This window comes from Aristolochia californica, unplaced genomic scaffold (genome assembly GCF_029961685.1).
Source record: "Aristolochia californica isolate CCGP_79_NKW_82.1479 unplaced genomic scaffold, dmAriCali1.0.hap1 SCAF_4, whole genome shotgun sequence".
Taxonomy (NCBI): domain Eukaryota; kingdom Viridiplantae; phylum Streptophyta; class Magnoliopsida; order Piperales; family Aristolochiaceae; genus Aristolochia; species Aristolochia californica.
In genome coordinates, this window is record NW_027182103.1 from 39,340,975 (window position 1) to 39,360,794 (window position 19,820).

The following is a 19,820-nucleotide window of genomic DNA, read 5'->3' on the forward strand; positions in this document are numbered from 1 at the left end:
TTTAATTGGTTCATCTGAATGGGATTATCAATGTATGGTATTAATCACATGATCGATAAGAATCATTTATCCAAAGACTCTTACTTTTTCTATTGTAACATATGCAAACTACTTGGTTGAAAAACCGAAACAATTCCACTCTTTATCACCATAGAATCATGTCTATATCAATTATCAACAACCACAAGGATTATCTATCCGTTTGTATTATCTAGTGACCATTGGATGGGAACATTTTTCTTAATTTGGTGAGGGAATAACTTAAACCATCATTGGCTAGATAACATAAGCATAAACTACAAAGCACAAATTCATATGTAGTTTTTTGTTCCATGGGATTTTGCTAACAAACCCACTTCTCCATTTATCCAAATTAGACAAAAAAAATTGTCAATTAGGAATATAATCCCTTCATAATTGCATTTTGTTCCATAAACTTGGGTCTATAAATATAAAAAGGTTATTATGCTATTTCTTCTAATTATGCACCCGAATATATTACCCACTTTTTTCGAAACAAGTAAAAGAGAAAAAACCTACATGAGTAAAAAGATATATCTATTTATAAATAGACAAGTTAAGTGGGACAAAGAGAAATTAGACAAAATTGTTAACCATGCTTAAAGATTATATAATAATTATCTACAAAAAAATTCCTAATTGTCAGTCTAAAAATAGAAAAATGATAATCATAAGGTTAAGATATGTCATTAACATGTACTAGCCTTAAAGGAAATATTCTAGCAACAACAATGTTATTAAAATCGAACTAACCATCAAACCGGTAGGATGATTGATTGTAGTCCAATCGGGTTAGATAAGATTCAACCATTAGTTGGATTGGGTGCAATTGAATCACGTTCTTGTTTTCTATACATATATTATTTTGTTGAAGTTGAACATAAATTAATTTTTGGTTGGTTGATACTACCGTTTTTTAATATGGGTATACTTGGTCATTAGCTTTTGATCTTCTCTCTAATACAATTTTGTTCGCCATTTCTTCATGAAAAAATGATTGAACTAGACCGAACTAATCGGTCCGACTAGTGTTCAGACCAGACTAAACAGCCAGGTATTCGTATTTTAAGCTAAAGATGGTTTTCCTTATGCGAGAGACGAAAAAAGGGTCTCATTCCATTTCAATCGAGTTGAACTGGCCGGTCCGGTCTAGTTCTAACAACACTGAGCAATGGGGTTGGTCCCCTCTCTATGTGATTGGAGTGAATCAGTCTCGTTACTAGAATAGATATATCTGTCACTTTTCCAAATAAATGGGTTCTATCCCATTCCCTTCAAATGATAGAATGAGATTAGAGCTAGAGCTAGTACACATAGGGGGTGTAAACCGTATATGGATGAAACAGAATAGACTCTTTTGTCTACCATTTTGATTACCATTTCGATATTCCGCATCCATAAGGCATTCCAGGGTAAATGGGTAAATAAACAAAAAATAATAAAAACATTATAAAATTATAAAATTCTTAAAATTAGAAGAAAAAAAAACTCGTGTTTAATTACAAGGTCCCTCTGTATAGGTAAATAAGAAAATTATAATAATACCTTTACATAATCCGTAAAAGGGTAAATAGTAAACAGATAAAATTATCTGGTTTAATTAGATAAAATATTAAAAAAATGGCAAATAAAAAAAATCAGATAATTAGATAAAATTAAAACGGCTAAGTATAAGTAAAAAAACACTCATAACTATATCCCTCCTAGAAGGAATCGCCAGCGCATGGATTCATTGTTAGCGCTAAAAGTGTCAAACTGTCATATTAATTGTTCAACCTGAAAACGGGCCAAAACCAGAAAAAAAAATCAGGGATGATTTCATCGAGTAATTCTCATTAATGGTTTTTGTCTAATAAAGGAAATATTCTCCTCATATTTTGAATAAGGAAGCAGGCCATTTTTGCATGGTGGGTGGCAGAATCTCATGCATTCAAGTTGAAGTCTCAATTGCCACTTTTCACACCCCTTCTCTTCTTATAAAGCCTGCAAACCTCTCCCCTTTCTTCTTCGAGTCACTCGGGGAGTTCAGCCATGGGACGCCAAGCTGGAGGTGAAAACCCAAGTCTGGGAGGAGACGGAGATGAGATTGCAGAAGTAAGCCTCAAGGACCTGTCAAGGAAGCTTGAGGAATTTGCCGAGGAAAGAGACTGGGAGAAGCATCACAGCCCCAGGAATCTTCTTCTTGCAATGGTAGCTTCATATCTTTCTTCTCTCTCTCAAAGAGGGAGTTTGTTTCCGTCATTTTTTTCCAAATAACTAATTGTTGCCGTACGTCGCCGGAGCTTTTGTACCAGTAAAACCGCCGGTGACTGCTTCTTTTGTAGTGGTGACATGACTTTACGCTTTTCCGCAAAAAAAAAAAAAAAAGAAGCTATTATTTACAGTATATAAAATCTCCAGGTTGGTGAAGTTGGAGAGCTCTCGGAGATATTCCAGTGGAGAGGAGAGGTAGCCAAAGGCCTGCCAAACTGGGAGGAATCTGATAAGGAGCATCTGGGGGAAGAGCTATCGGATGTGCTGCTCTATCTCATCAGATTGGCAGACATCTGCGGCATTGATCTGGGCGATGCTGCACTCAAGAAGATACTGAAGAACGCCATCAAATACCCTCCGAGGGTCTTCTAATTTCTAGATCATGTCAAGAACCCAATTCTTTGGCTAGTTTTGGAAATTTGGAATATGTTCTCCCTGCTTCTTGTCTAAATAAAATCACCGGGACTGTGAAGTTTCTGGAAAAAAAATTCTTTTGTTCGGAAGGTGGTGTCTAAGTTCAATTTCTTTGGTTAACTTGTTGTTAGGAATCTGATTCAGGTTCATGAAATTAGATGATAATCCTGATTCTTAAGCTGTTTATGGTCGTTGACAAAGTAGTTATCATAGTCCTAATCTTCTTTTTTTTAATTTAACTGTTGAACATCATGTAATAACCATCTCCTCATATACCAATAACTGAGTAATTGTCTTTAGTAAACAATGAGGAGATTATTAGTGCTAAACATCATGTAATATGCTCACAATAGACCAAAAATTAGGATTAATATACATAGCAAACAATCTCTAGGGACAAAAGACATGATCTATGATTTCATTCAATGAACTTAATGATCTTATTTTAACTTTTTTAGCGCAAACACGATAGAAAATATGATTTTTAGTAATGACCCATTTGTACGAGAGTTTTTACAAAATACTTAACTATTTACAATGAATGGGAAAGTCAAGTAATTGCAAAAAATTAGTATTTTATTATACAAATAAAAGTTGTTACCAAAATTGCTTCTTTTTATGACTTTAATTGTCATTACAAAAATTTATATAAATTTTCAATTAATATAAAAGTATAATTTTATAAAGACAAAAAATCCAAATATTTTTCTTCGATGGTTAGTCTTTCTCTTACATTAAACATGGTCAAGATAACTCTGGTTCAATCCATCTTGCATTGGAACACCTTTGGCTGGACAAGAAAGTGATTATGCTCGTTGTTTGCTAAACTTCTTGAAGTAAGGTTGGTAAAGGACTCCAAACATCATCAAACAACAATGTTTAATCCTCCTAAAAATTGGATTCTAATTTTTCTATGGAAGGACCACCACTCTGGGGGAAGTCGCCCGTACCTTGCTCCAACTTTGGGGCCGAAACAAGGTTTGGAATCAGGTTTGAGTCCGATTTTGGGTCCAATTATGAGTCCTATCTGAAATATATTGTTCTGACCAATAGAGTCAGTTTGGCCCATGTGTTATCATACCCATCTCTAATAAAATTACTATTTTTTTATTCTTAGGGAAGATCGCACGAGGCGATTTTTGGTCAAATTTGTTAGCTTACTTGTCTGCATACATTACGTATCTTCCGCATCATCAATTCTGAAAATTTTGGTCACTCCCCAAAAATTCCGTTGACATCATACTTAGTCAAATTTGTTAAGTTAATTTGGTTCTATCGTTATAGTCTCTTACTTATTACTTGTGGTTGTATTTTCCCTTTGTTTCATTCCCTACAAACCCTTTTTTCAATTACTTTTTCCTACCGTCATTTTTTTCACTCTTACATACCCCTTTGGGCCAACCTCTTGTGTGTTGGTTGATCCTTTTATATACATATGGGTGTTTATATCCATAAGCACCCTTCAGTGGGTTTTTATCACCATCTTTTGAGTGACAAACATTACCCCTTTTAGCGATTATTATCATTATTTTGATCGAAATCCTATGAAGTTAGTTTCAACTTTTTTATACACACATCACCCATCTTATTTTTTGACAGTCTATGTCTAGCTAAGTACTAATCCTCAAGACACCTTGATGGAAGATATAATAAATACAATTATATTTTTGTTTCAATCTGGGATTACACCGATATCTCCCAGCTTGAGGTGGAGAATAGAAGGAAAAATAAAAAGGATTCTAGAAGACTGAATGAAACCAAGTAACCTTCATTACTCTACTAATTTGATGAATGATTTCTTCATATTTTCTTTACACATAAGAAATTGGTTTGGAAGTTGAGTGTTGCAATGGTTGTGCGTCCTTTCGATTTGTTTTCCTTATATGAAAAAAAATCGATCTGAAATTTGAGTGGTACAGTGGTTCCTTTTGGAATTGAAAGTATGGGTATTGTTATTATTCAAAGAAGTAGTACAATCTACAATGAAGAATTCCACGTGTTGTGGTAATCAAATATTATGTAACCTAAATATCTACGTCAAGGGGAGTGCAACATGAAGATTTATTTATTGATGAACATGATTCTTTTTCATTGCAAGCTGAAGTTATAAACTCTAACTTAAGGGGGAGTGTTGAAGAAAATGTATGAAAGTCTTAATAGACTCTCACAATAATAAGTCTCACAGAACCTAAATTAATATGGTGGAGTCTCATAGGACTCTCACAAGATGAGGTCTCATAGAAGAATTTTTATTTCAAGGTGCATTAATTATGTTAGTTTTCTATTTATGTTCGATTGTTTAATTGTGTTAAGACTTATCTTTTAGTGTTTGATTTGGGTAAAACTGAGACAATGGTAGTTTGATTGTAATTGGATTTGGGTAAAACTGACAGGTGTTTTCTCTAACCTCTCTCGGGCAGCAACTCAAGATGCTCCTCGAATGATGATCCTCGACAAGGTGATGAAACCTTAACAACTGCGCCCTCATATATAAAGAGAAAATTAAGGCAACTGGATTACAAGTGTTAAATCCCCAACTACAGCAGTCAATATATCGTAGACCCGCCCAGGGGCTCCGCCCCCGAACCCCTAGGAGGGGGGCTCCCCACTCCCCTTCCAACCCCCATGATAACCTTACTGCGAAGGTCAATCAGTGTGCCGACTCAACGAACGACGTTGAATAGGCTCCACAAATTAACAATCTCCCACTTGGAGACTAAGCCATCATCAATATTTCCTCTGCAGCGACAACAAATTCTCAATCCTCAGAGAGAAGTCCAACTGAAGTTGCACATAACTTCAGTTTCTCAATCATAACAGTCTTTGTCAACATATCAGTTGGATTTTGACTTCCTTGAATCTTCTCAAGTGCTAGGACTCCATCCTTTAGAGCTGATTTGGTGAAGTAATAATGCACCTGTATGTGCTTTGTTCTGGCATGATAAACATGGTTCTTTGTTAAATGAATAGCACTCTAACTGTCATAATACAACACATTCTTCCCATGCTTGACACCTATTTCTTCCCTAAAAGACTGCAACCATACCATCTCTTGTCTGGCTTCGGTCACAACGACATATTCGGCCTCAGTGGTGGAAAGAGTAACTATCTCCTGTAACTTAGAGACTCAACTAACTGTTGTACCACCCAATGTGAATATATATCCAGCGAAACTCTTCCTGCCATCAATGTCTCTAGCCTTGTCAGCATCTACATAACCCTGTAATCCCAAGTTTGTCTTTTTGAATCATAAGGTTGTGTCTACAATGCCTGTCAAATACCTAAGAATCCACTTCACTGCTTCCCAATGTTATTTATCGAGATTACTCATTTATCTACTCACAACTCCCACTGCATGAGCTATGTCTGGTCTGGTGTACACATTGCATACATGAGACTGCCAATAGCAGAAGCATAAGGCATATTAGCCATGTAGTCTCCCTCCTGCTCTATAGAAGGTGACCGCTCCTTGGATAGCCTAAAGTGATTAGCCAAAGGTGTACTCACTGGTTTTGCATCATTCATATTGAACCTACTCAACACCTTTGTAACAGTTTCAAGACATCAATATCTCTAGTAATCCTCATCCCAAGGATTTGTTTTGTAGCACCCAAAGCCTTCATTGCAAACTTCTTAGACAATTCCCTTCACAACTTATCTATTTCCTGTTTACAAGCACCTACAATAACATGTCATCAACATATAGCAATAGGATGATGTAGGAGTCATCAAAGTTCTTCACATAACAGCAATAATCTGCCTGACATCTCAAGAAACCATTACTAGTCATAAAGGTGTCAAACTTCTTATACCATTGTCTTGGGGCCTGTTTAAGATCATACAAGCTCTTTCGAAGTTTGAACACCATTTTCTCCTTCCCCTGTGCTTGGAAACCCTGTGGCTGCATCATGTAAATTTCTTCCTCCAAATCACCATGAAGAAAGGCTGTTTTTAGATCCAACTGCTTTAAGTGCTAGTCTTCAATTGCCATTAGTCCAAACATTGTTCTCAAAGTAGTCAATTTCACTACTGAAGAGAAAATCTCAGTGTAGTCTATGCCTTCTTTTTTTTGAAAGCCCTTCACCACTAGTCTTGCCTTGTACCGCTTGTTGCCATCATGTTCCTTTTTTATTCTGTACACCCATTTATTCTGCAAGGTCTTCCTCCTTTTTGGTAGCTCGTTTAATTGCCATGTCTGATTGGATAATGGTGAATTCATCTCATCCTTCATGGCCAACTCCTACTTGGTTGATTCATCAACTTGCACGACTTCCTCATAACTCTCTAGTTCACCTTTATTAGTCAACAAAATATAATTCAATGCCGAGGAGTACCTCTGTGCTAGTCTACTAGTTCTGGCAGATCTCCTGAGTTCAGTCATAGGAATGTTCTTATTTACTTCTAAGGGTATGTTCTTGTTGAATTTATGAAAAAGAGAAAAACTTCATTGACTTAATGTAATCAGAGTACATGAACCCCTATCTATAAAAGAGGAAAGTAGTAGAGTCCAATTACAATTAAACTACCCTTGTCCTAATTACACCCAAACTCTAACACTTAAAGATAAGTCCTAGCATAATTAAATAACTCAACATAAATAAAAGACTAACATAACTAAAATATATTTCAACTAAGACTCTCCTGTGAGACCACCTTTTGTGAGACTCTTGTAAGACTTCACCATATTAATTCTAGCTTTGTGTGACTGCTTACTTTGAGAGTCACATAAGAGGCTTTCATATCTTCTCTTCATCACTCTCCCCCTCAAGATATAGTTTATAACTTCAGCTTGTAATGAAAATGAGTTTTGATCTTCAATTTTCTTTGTTGCAAAATTTTTTTCTTAGATGCAAAAACTTCATCTTTTGTGCTCCCCCCTTCTTGAATATTTTTGTCTCATTAAAATTACCACAACATATGGAATAAAATACCTCTTTCTTGTACTTCTTCTTCTACTTCCCCCCCTCAAGTTGGGAGGTAATGGCAATGATCCCAACTTAAACCAAATAATATATATGTAGTAATAAGCTCCTCCATCACGGTGTCCCAAGTATAAGTATGACAGTAGGTACAAACTCTCAAAGGGTAGAAATGTGTGATAAAACATAAGTCGAAACCAAACTAAAAGGATTTCGAACAAATATAATGATAATAATCACTAAAGTGGGTAATATCTGTCATTTTACAATACAACGATAAAAGACACACCGATACATATAAAAAGTCTCAATGGACTTACAAGCCCCATATAAATAAAAGGGACCAACCAAAGCAATGCTTTAAAATGGTTGACCAATAAGATTAAGTGAGAGTCAAATAAAGGATGGTAGGAGAAAGACTACCAAATAACCAATGGGTAATAGGTAATGAGGAAGATAGGATACTGAGGCCACCATGTGCTTTATTTTTTTATAGAAATTCAAATTCTGCATTAGACGAACCAATGCCGACAACAATCAGCAAATAATGAACCCAAGGCAAGTGACCAAGGAGTTCTTATTCAGAAATAAAGTCTTAATCAAAGAAACATAATAGCAGAAGCGGGAATGGGCCAATGCCCAAATAACATATACCACATGTGCAGTTGTATAGTAGCAAATAACTGATAAATAATAGATGTCCTTAAGAGTAATAAGGACAGATAAAATAGTCTGTAGCGAGTCCATTAGTAAATAAGGAAGTTGCACTAAATAGTATGTTGGAATTGAGTAATAATCCAAGATAATAATCTAGCCAGAGATAGAGAACCGAGTCAAAGCGAGTCAAATAGTAGACTAATATAACCGAGTCATAGACGAAATGTATAGAACTCAAGACCTGAACGTATATAACTGAGGTAGAAAATAAGTGGGTTGAGTCAAGTTGACCCGGGGCCGAGTTGACTCGCTGAGTTGACCCGGACCTAGATGGCCCGAGTTAACTCGATAGACTAGTGCGGAAGCAGTAAGAGTGGGGTCAACAAAACCATCGTTGGATGAACTTGGCCGGGTCCGATCTGTGATTCAGGCAAAACCAGTGCTGGTTTAATTTTTCCTAACTTAGGAAAAATTAAATCAGTAACAGTGCATCTTCTTCCTCATGACACCGATGATTGCAGAGAAACATCGTCGTGGCCATACGCTCAGGCAAGTATTTTCAGAAGATGTCGACAACCAGTGAGAGAAAATAACTCGATGAAAACAAAGTTCTCAACGAAAGAAATAATCCAGTGGACCGAAATTGAAAACAGACTCAACAGAGACATCTTCTCCAACAACAACAACATGAATCAATCAGTGAACAATGAGGATTGTTGTCGATGAACCAACGATGGCAGACGAGTCAGAAACAGAACCCGACAGGCTAGACCAATGTCTTCGTCCTCCCAAAGCGGCTCCTGCTGATTGCCGAGCAAAGCGAATGAGCGGCAAAGACAACTCTGTGATTTCCAAAAAAATTGTCACAACGATAGAAAAAAGATCTTATCCAGCAGGTCCAGTAGAGTAATCAACATGAAAATAACCACAAGAGACCATAGGAGTTTCCGAAAATCAATCGGTAATAGTAGTGGATAAAAAATCTCACAACGCTGAAAATACGACAAACCAGGCTTAATCAACGTCTCCTTCTTCCCCGTGATGCATGAGGCAGCAGAGACAATTTCAGATGATCAGCAACGCATTCAAACCAACAAGAGTATTTGAAACCAAAAATGAAAAATAAATCTAGCTATTGTATCTGGTATCGACGCCAATCCGTCATCTTCCTCCCATATTCGGATTCTTTGTAGAAGCCTTGATGCTTATGGCTTTTGGGGTTTTAATATGGCACGGTGACAACCAGACAAATTTGATCTCGGATGATCTTCTGAATATAAACAAACAACAGCAAAGAGTCGAACCAAGACAACAAGGATAATCAGGAAATATGTTATAGTTTTCCCTGCGACACTGGCTCCCGAATAGCGTGAGATCAGCACCAGCTCAGTATAGAGGTGAAAACGCAAAGTAAACAACAAGTATAGTGACTGAAAAGAGAAAAAAAGAAGATACGAACCTAAATGGCTAGAGATAATATATTAGAAAAGGATCACATTATCTCTGTGGGATGACCGATTCAACTCACAAAACCTGCTCTGATACCATGTTGAATTTATAAAAAAGAGAAAAAATTCATTGACTTGATGTAATTAGAGTACATGAACCCCTATTTATAATAGAGGAAAGTAGTAGAGTCCAATTACAATTAAACTACCCATGTCCCAATTACACCCAAAATCTAACACTTAAAAATAAGCCCTAGCATAATTAAATAATTCAACATAAATAGAAGACTAACATAACTAAAACATCACCTGTGAGACCACCTTTTGTGAGACTCTTGTAAGACTCCACCATATTAATTCTATCTTTGTGAGACTGCTTACTGTGATAGTCATGTAAGAGGCTTTCATATCTTCTCTTCAACAGTCAACCTGGTCTTCTTGAGCAATATTCTCCATCTCAAAAGCTAGAAGATCTGTCAATTGAATCACTTTGAATTTCTTGGCTTCATCATTGGTGCTCTTAGACTCTGTTCTCAACTTGTCTTTATACAGGGTTGTTAGGAATTAGATGCCCTAATTCCAAACTAATGAGAGAAATAATAATAAACACAAAATAATGAAAAAGAAAACAAGAAAAAGATAACAAAATTTATACAGGTTCGCCTCAAGGTGAGACTACGTCCTGTTTTTTCATGGATGCAATAATCCACTATGAAGATGAAATATTTTGCAAAAGAGATCGCACACAATGACAGGTTTTGTTTTTCTCTAACCTCTCTCGATCTCAACTAATGCTCCTAGGATGAATGATAAAACCCTAAAAGCGGCACCCCCCAATTATAAAGAGAAAATTAGGGCAACCGCTTTACAAGAGTAAAATTCCAAAACTGCCCTTAATGAAACAACAGTTAATAGAACGGGGGATTGGGTCGGGACTCTGCCCCCACACTCTCGAGAGGGGGGCTCCCATCCCCCCTTCCAACCCTCATGGCAACCTTACTGCGAAGGTCAATCCGTGTACCGACTCAATGTAGGGCGTTGATTAGGCTCCACAACTTAACAATCTTCCACTTGGAGACTAATCCATCATCAATATCTCATCTGCAATGGCCACAACTTCTCAATCCTCAGAGAGAAGTCCAACTGAAGTTGCACCCAACTTCAATTTCTCAATTGTAACAGTCTTTGTCAACATATCAGACAGATTCTAACTTCCTTGAATCTTCTCAAGTGCTAAGACTCCATCCTCTAGAGTCGATCTGATGAAGTGATAATACACCTGTATGTGCTTTGTTCTGGCATGATAAACATGATTCTTTGCTAAATGAATAGCACTCTGACTGTCACTACACAACACATTCTTCCCATGCTTGAGATCTAATTCTTCCTAGAAGAACTACAGCTATGCCATCTCTTTGCTGGCTTTGGTCACGACGACATATTTTGTCTCAGTAGTGGAAAGAGTAACCATCTTCTGCAACTTAGAGACCCATCTAACTACTGTACCACCCAATGTATATATATATCCAGTGGTACTCTTCCTACCATCAATGTCTTCAGCCTTGTCGGCATTTGCATAACCCTGTAATCCCAAGTTTGACTTTTTAAAACATAAGGTTGAGTCTGTAGTGCCTCTCAAATACCTGAGAATCCACTTCACTGTTTCCCAATGTTGTTTACCTGAATTACTCATATATCTGCTCACAACTCCCATTGCATGAGCTATGTTTGGTCTAGTGCATACCATGACATACATGAAACTGACTATAGCAAAAGCATAACGCACATTGGTCATGTGAGCTTGCTCTTGCTCTCTAAAAGGTGACTGCTCGTTAGATAGCCTAAAGGGACTAGCTAAAGGAGTACTCACTGGTTTTGCATCATTCATGTTGAACCTGCTCAACACCTTCTTCACATATTCTTCTTGCGATAGTTTCAAAACATCACTATCCCTAGTAATCCTCATCCCAAGGATTTGTTTTGCAACACCCGAATTCTTCATTGCAAACTTCTTGGAAAACTCCCTTTTCAACTTATCTATTTTTTATTTGCAAGCACTTGCTATCAACATGTCATCAACATATAGCCGTAGAATGATGTACGAGTCATCAATTTTCTTAATATAAAAACAATGATTTGCCTGGCACCTCAAGAAACCATTACTACTGATACCGGTGTCAAACTTATACCATTGTCTTGGAGCTTGTTTAAGACCATACAGGCTCTTTTAAAGTTTTCACACCATTTTCTCATTTCCTTGTGCTTTTAAACCCTGTGGTTGTATCATGTAAATTTCTTCCTCCAAATCACTATGAAGAAAGGCTATCTTTACGTCCAACTGCTCTAAGTGTAAATCTTCATTTGCCACTAGTCCAAACACTGTTCTAATAGTAGTCAACACTACTGGTGAGAAAATCTCAGAGTAATCAATGCCTTATTTTTGTTGAAAGCCCTTTAGCACCAGTCTTGTCTTGTACCGCTTGCTGCCATCATATTCATCTTTTATTCGGTACACCCATTTATTCTACAAGGCCTTCTTCCCCTTTGGGTAGCTTAGTCAACTGCCATGTCTGATAGGATAACAGTGAATCCATCTTCTCCTTAATGCCAATTCACAGTTGGTTGATTCATCAGCTTGTACGACTTCCTCATAACTCTTTGGTTCACCTTTATCACTCAATAGAATATAATTCAATATTAGGGAGTACCTCTATGGTGGTCTACTAGTTTTGGCAGATCTCCTGAGTTCAGTCGTAGGAAATTTTTGATTTACCTCTAGGGGTAAGTTTTTTTGGTATTCCTGAGCAATATTCTCCATCTCAATAACTGCAAGATCTCTCAACTGAATCACTTCCTACTTCTTAGATTCATCACTTGTGTTCTCAGACTCTATTCTCAACTTGACCTTCATTGAAGAATCCTTGCTCCTAATAACCTTATGACTTTGGTCATCTCAGAAGCACTAACCAAACTTGGTATCACCATATCTAACAAAGAAACATATCATAGATTTAGCATCAAGTTTACTTCTAACAATAGAATCAATATGAATATAAGAAACTCAACCAAAAACTTTCAAGAAAGAAAGGTTTACCTCTTTTTCACTCTAGACCTCTTCTGGTATTTTGCTATCCAATGGTGTTGAAGGACCTCCATTGATCAAATAGGCAACAGTGCTAACAGCCTCATACCAAAACATCTTTGACAATCCCGCATGTAACTTCATGCTCCTAACACACTCGTTCAAAGTTTTGTTCATCCTCTCAACCACATCATTTTGTTGAGGTTTTCCAAGAATGATCTTCTTCATCTTGATTCCATTATAAGCACAATACCTCTTAAAATTATTATCTAAGTATTCTCCACCATTATCTGACTATAGGCATTTCACCTTCAAATCTATCTCATTCTCAACCATTGCTCTCCATCTCTTGAATGTATCAAAGATATCAAATTTCTTTTTCAGAAAATAAACCCATACAGTTCTGCTTGCATCATCAATAAATGTCACATAGTAATTAGAACCGTCAAGGGAGGTAATAGTTGAAGGCCCCCACACATCAGTGTGAACCAACTTCAATTTTGTTGTCTTTTGCTCCTTTCCAGCCTTAGAAAAGCTAACCCTTTTCGGCTTGCTAAAAATACAGCCTTCACACAAACTGTTGTTTATAGTTTTCAACCATGGTAGCTTCCCTTTGGACTGAAGCATTTTCATTCCCTTTTGACTCATGTGACTGAGCCTATAATGCCACAAATCAGAATTAGTAACAGCATCACCAACTACAACCGTGTCTCTGCAACTGGAAGTAATGTAAAGAGTTCTCGCTTTAACTCCTTGTACAACAACCATGGCTCCTTTAGTGACTTTCCGTGCAGCACCATTAAAAGTCATATTATGACCTTGATCATCAACATGCCTTACTAAAACCATATTACATATCAGTTTTGGTACATGTCGCACCTTGTGAATTTTCCACACTGACCGGTTTGACATCCTCAAACTGACATTACCAATACTGACAATATCCAAAGGTTCTCCATCAGCAAGATACACCTTCCCATGATCTCCAACAATATATTTTTCCATGATCTCGCTGTGTGTGAAAAGAAGCTCCTGAATCTAACACCCAAGAATCAATATGGCTATCAACATACAAGAGTAAAGCATCTTTTATCTCTTCAGTCACCGCATTTGCAGCATTTCTTTTCTTTTCATTCTTCTACGGTGCTCTACAGTGCTTCTTTATGTGGTCATACTTGCCACAATTCCAGTATTCCAAATTCCTTCCAAATTTTGACGTGCTTCTACCATTCCTTGACTTCCCTCTACCATTGCCCTTGTTGGAACTCCTCTCGAAGTTCATGCCCCTAGTATAGACATTTAGGGCTGAATTAGATGTTGACAATTCTACGGAGTCTTTTCTATGAACTTCCTCAGCGAGAATGGTTTCCCGAATATCATTAAAGATCAACTTTCCATTGCCTACAGATTTGCTGCCCGCAACCCTTATTGTCTCCCAACAATTTGGTAGAGACGCCAAAAGAATTAAAACACGAACCTCATCATCAAATTTGATTTGAACGGAGGTCAACTGATTAACAATCGTGCTAAACTCATTCAAATGCGATGCCACTTGATGTATTTTCTATCATCTTTAAATTGAAGAGTTTTTTTATGAGATGTACCTTATTATTTGCAGAAGGCTTCTTATACATGTTGGATAGAATCTTTATCATCCTCGTTATGGTTTTCTCCGATGCCACATTGTGAGCAATGTTCTTTGATAGTGTCAACTAGACTACTCCCAGCACCTTTCTATCGAGGAGATTCCACTCATCAGCTTTCATACCTTCTGGTTTCATATCTAGAAGTGGTGAGTGCGGCTTTTTACTGTATAGATAATATTCGATTTGCATCCTCCAGAATGCAAAATCCATACCATTGAACTTGTTGATTCCAAGTGTCGATCCTTCTCCGCCAGCCATTGCTCTCAATCACGAACCAAAGCTTTGATACCACTTGTTTGGAATAAAACACCCTAATTCCAAACTAAGGAGAACAATAATAATAATAATAGAAGAAGGAAAAAGCAAGCACGGAGAATACACACAAAATTTATATAGGTTCGCCTCAAGGTGAGACTACGTCTTGTCTTTCACTACTGCAGTAATCCACTGTAACGATGAAATAATTAACAAAAGAAATTGTACACACTTACTGGTGTTTTATCTAACCTCTCTTGGGTCGTAATATAAGCTCTACTATTTTTAAAAGACGTGTCACGTGTGCAGGGGTGGCATAACTAGTAAATAAGGAGAACTTCCATAGATATGGCATAAAATTGTAATTACGCAAGCTGGTGTATGCCCTCTTATGTCTTTTTTATTTTGAATCATGTAGCCTTACGGGAATTGTAGCAATTTTAAAAACCTTCCCACAACTCTATATATAGCCTAAAGACATGGGTAGAGCATTCATACCTCTTCCTCTTGACTCAAATTCATCCTTACATCTATCTCTTTTCCTCTTATTTTTCTCTCTTGGTTTCTTCTCTTCTGTCCTTCCCTTGAGATCTCTTATGTTTATGTGTTGGCCCTAGAAATCAACATGGCACTAAATAAAGCAAAGATTTGACATGGAAAAGGAGAAGAAGAGGGAGGATAAAGGGTAGAAGAAGAAAAAGAAAAAGAAAAAATAGGAGTTTCCCATTTTTTTTCGTTAGTCTTCTTTTTGAATTCCTATTATTCATTAGAATTTTTTACTTTCTTACCATAATTTTCATATATAAAATTATATACCATTGGAAAGATATTCAAAAAGAATTGTTTCAATCAGATTTAAAAAAAAAAGAGAAATCAACATCTAAAGCAACAAAGGTCAAGTAGTACAAAATTTTCAAGTAACGGAAAAAAGCCTCAACTTTCTGAACGGTTTGTACGAACATAACGGAGAATGTATATTTAGAGTTATTCAAAAAAAAACTATGGGAGTCTACTTTCTATTCCAATAAGTCTTTTCTCAATCTTATCTTTCTAGATAGAGATATATACATTAGAAGAATCAAATGTCATGTTGGCAGCCAGTTGCATGTGAATATCCATATTTAAGTCGATTTTTTTGTTTTACTTTTGAGTTATTAATGTTGGTTAAGTTTCCTATTTGTTTTCAAAATCTAATCAAGATTTTATCAACTTGAGTATCTTTCCTTCCTTGAATTTTTTTATTTTATTCTCACGTTACATTAGTTTCTGTAAGAGAAATTTTTCCCTATATGAGTTTAGTTTCCTTTTTAATAAAGTTTGAAAATTTTGAATTAGAAGGTTTTGTTTCCTAATTCTAAATTTCAAATGTTAGTGTCCAATATTTCCCTTATTCCAGAATTTATCTCTTGAATTATTTTGTTTCCAAATTGGCCAAGTTGTGTTAAAAAAATTATCTTATAAATGAAGTCTATTTTTAGAAAGTTTTCATTATAATGTTCCATCTCAAAAAAAAATTATTGAATTTTTTTTGGGTTTCCCCAATCATCATGTTCATAGAGGAATTATTATTTGAGGTCATACTTGGTCAAACTTGTTTAATATTTTTACAATTCTACAATTATAGTCTCCTTTTAATTTTATTATCATAGTGTATATTTTTTTGTTCCTTCCATCCCCTCATAACACTTTTACTGAGTTACCTTTCTCCTACCACCCTTTTTTAACTCTTGTTTACCCTCTTAGGCCAACCCCCTAGTATATTGCTTTGGTTGGTCCTCTTTTTATATATAGGTGTGTTAAAGTCTATTGAGATTTTTTTACTGGTAGCCTTAAGTGTTTTTTTATTGCCATCCTTTGAGTGATAGACATTACTCTATTTAGTAATTATTATCACTATGTTTTTCAAAATCCTTTGAGGTTGGTTTCAACTCTTGCTTTATCGCTCGTGTTTTTTACTTTTTGAGAGTTTGTGTCTGATTGAATACTTATCCTTTGGACATCTTGATGGAGGAGACATTTCTACAACTATTTTTTTTATTTCAAGCTAGGGTCATTGCCATTACCTCCCAGCTTGAGGGGGAGAATAAAATAAGTATGGAGGATGGGGTTGGAAGTTGATTGTTGTAGTGGTTGTACCTCCTTCTGAATTGAAATATGGGTGTTGCTATCATTTGAGAAGAAGAAGTATAATTTACAATGAAGAATTCCATGTGTTGTGGTTATCAAACTTTCTTTGACTACAATATCCAAGGGAGAATAAGACGAATACTACAAGAGAGATGTGAATAAGAACAAGATGAATCAATGCAAGGGTATCCAAGAAATTTTCAAACATACAAGTTTCTTAACCAAGATTATTTACAAAGTGAAGTTACAAACACCAACTTGAGGGAGAGTGTTAAAAGACACCTAGGTGTGTAGGAGTGGCATGGCTAGTAAATAAGGAAAATTTTCACACAGATGGCATAAAGTTATAATTATGCCACCTGTTGTATGTCATCTTATATCTTTTTCCGTTTCAATCATGTTGCCCTAAGGGCATTGTAGTCTTTGTAAACAACTTTCCACAACTATAAAAATTGAGATTTCATCCTCGCATAGAGACCACTTTTTCTTTAAGCGAGTGGGAATTCTAGTTGCTTTGAAGTTGTGTTTGGAACTCAAAAAGTGAAGAGAATAGAAAAGAAAAGAAAGATGAAAGGAAGAGAGAAAAAAACTAAAGAAGTTTCTTTTGTCTTGTTTTGATGTCCATGGAAATAAAAGAGAAACATTGTTTCTCTTGTTTGGATGCACAAGGAAAATGGAAAAGAAAAGAAAAATTAATAATTTAAAAAAAATTAATGATCAAAGTTATATACAAGCCTAAGAACTAAAATATCTATAAGTATTCAATTATTATCAATGGACTTTTATTTTCTCTCTAATAATTTTTTTTATCTATAAATAAATTCTCTAATTTCCCTTTCTTTTCTTTTCTCTCCAAATTCCATGTTTTTTCAGAGAAAATCCATTAACTAAGAGAGAAAGTAAGTTTATCTTATATTTTCTTTTCTCTTAAAGAATTTGTACTATCAAATACTGGAAAAGGACTTTCTCTCCTTTTTTCTTTTCTTCACTTTTTTTGTGGTTTTCAAACATGCCCTTAAGGAATCAATATTTGAATATGAGAGTGGGAATGACTCATGCCTTGCTATCTTGAATGATGACATCGTCATCTGATAAATTAAAATCCAATTTGGAGGTTTTCCATTAGCTCAATGAAGAAAATTGAAATTTCAATTAGCTTCAGACTGAGGAATGTAGGGGTTGGGAACTATGAGAGTGAGAGAAAGGGGAGGGCCTTCACCCTTCATTGGGGTGGGTGGGGGGTGGGTGGTTGGTTGTCTTCTTTTGGTTCAAGTAAAAGTGAAAGTGAAAGTAAATGAACTAGTTCAAATTTAAGCACTTATTGGTGTTAGTGCGAATGAGGTTCAAGTGATAGTGAAAGTGAATGAACTAGTTCAAGCTCAAGCACTTGTTGGTGTTAGTGCGGACGAGTTTAAGTGCACTGGAAAGCAGTTTCCAGTGTTAGTGCCCAAAATAAAAAATATGATGTAAACAAGATAATGAGTAACTTTTTATAATATATTTAAATAGAATATATACCTAAACAAATAATTAACCAAAACAAACATAGTTACTACACTAATAAGTCATTTAATGTAGAATTAAAATATATTAATATACTAATTAATTAAATAAAATATTATATTAATAAATGATTGCAGTTTATTTTATATTAATACAATAATTACGTGTGACAATTAACTATGCACTAATTAATTATAAAAAATAGATTAAAAAGTAAAAAAAAACAGAAATGAATATAATAAACGTCCTTCATGTTATCCTGACCTTCAAAGCCATCAAATATTGTTACATCAACGCATCAACGTAGGAGACTAGTAGCTTCTGTATTAAGTCAACTAAATCACCATTTGACTAATTTTGTCTTCTGAGGCACTAGTATGATCTTGAACTATAGCTTCAATTTCACCTTTTGCTACACTTTGCTGAAAAAACATTTGAATATTTGCTTGGCTTCATAAATTACATAGCATGAGGACAAAAAGGAAAATTTGAAAATACAAAATAAGCTTTTGTTCTTGCATCTCCTCCTACATTAAAGGGTTGAAAACATTAACTTAGAAACAAAATTTCAAGAGGAACTACATTCAAGGTGGCCCAAATATTGCATTGGATCCCTAGTGTTGCCAACAACCGAAACACATTACTCTTCGAGGTTGGACTAAAAGTCCAGATAAATGAAAATATAACTGTTGCAACATTTTAAAACTGAAGTGAAGAGAATACAGAAAAGATAGCCGCTCCTCTATTTTATGGCAAAGAGAACAACCATTTATATGGTGAACAATAAATCTTAGTATTAGACAAAGAGAATTTGAAAAAAAATATAACTTAACCAACTAGAACTTGTGGTGAATGTGATTATATAAAGTTTCACAATAAAAAAATTTATTCACCTTGCTTTCATCCTCAAACATCCACAAAGTTCACTTTCTTCTCATATAAATTTTCTATTACTTCATTGAGTAAAATTGTTCTAAATGAAAAAACCACCACGTAATTGATATTAAGAGATACCTTTTGTACTAGTTTTTTTAAGAACATAGTACATTTAAAAAATATAGCTTACGTGTTTTTGATATTCAATACTTCCACCACAGGCCTTCCCTTCAACCATTCAGTAACTGCAAGTCAAAATGAGATATCATTTAATTATCATAAAAACAACAGGAGTCTAAAGCAATCACTCAAAACAACATCTCAAAAGCCCAATCCACTAAGATACCGAAACCACAAATGATGAAAGAGGTCAAACAAAATAATGATGAAGTGCCAGAACATAATACCTCTTTTCTCACTTTTGTAAAGCCATGTAATTTTTTTGGGCCCGACGAGTTCGAGTAGATGAACCTGGATTTCGGTGGGAATCCTGGTTCACCCACTTTACTTTGGAGCCCGTTCAAGTGATGGCTCCGAGTGCAAGACTAATGGGTTCAAGTGAATGAACATGTAATCACATGAACCTGTGCCTCACTAACCCCCAACCTCCCCCCCCCCC

At 35.7% G+C, this 19,820-nt stretch overlaps 1 protein-coding gene across 1 annotated transcript; it reads left to right on the forward strand.

Annotated features, from left to right (window-relative positions):
- The first annotated feature begins 2,040 nt into the window (after nt 1-2,040).
- LOC137963819 (uncharacterized) lies at nt 2,041-2,871 on the forward strand. The gene is made up of 2 exons (XM_068811024.1): nt 2,041-2,211; nt 2,422-2,871. The coding sequence occupies exons 1-2, from the start codon at nt 2,053-2,055 to the stop codon at nt 2,644-2,646; spliced, it is 384 nt and encodes a 127-aa protein (XP_068667125.1). The 5' UTR covers nt 2,041-2,052; the 3' UTR covers nt 2,647-2,871.
- Nucleotides 2,872-19,820: the final 16,949 nt, after the last annotated feature.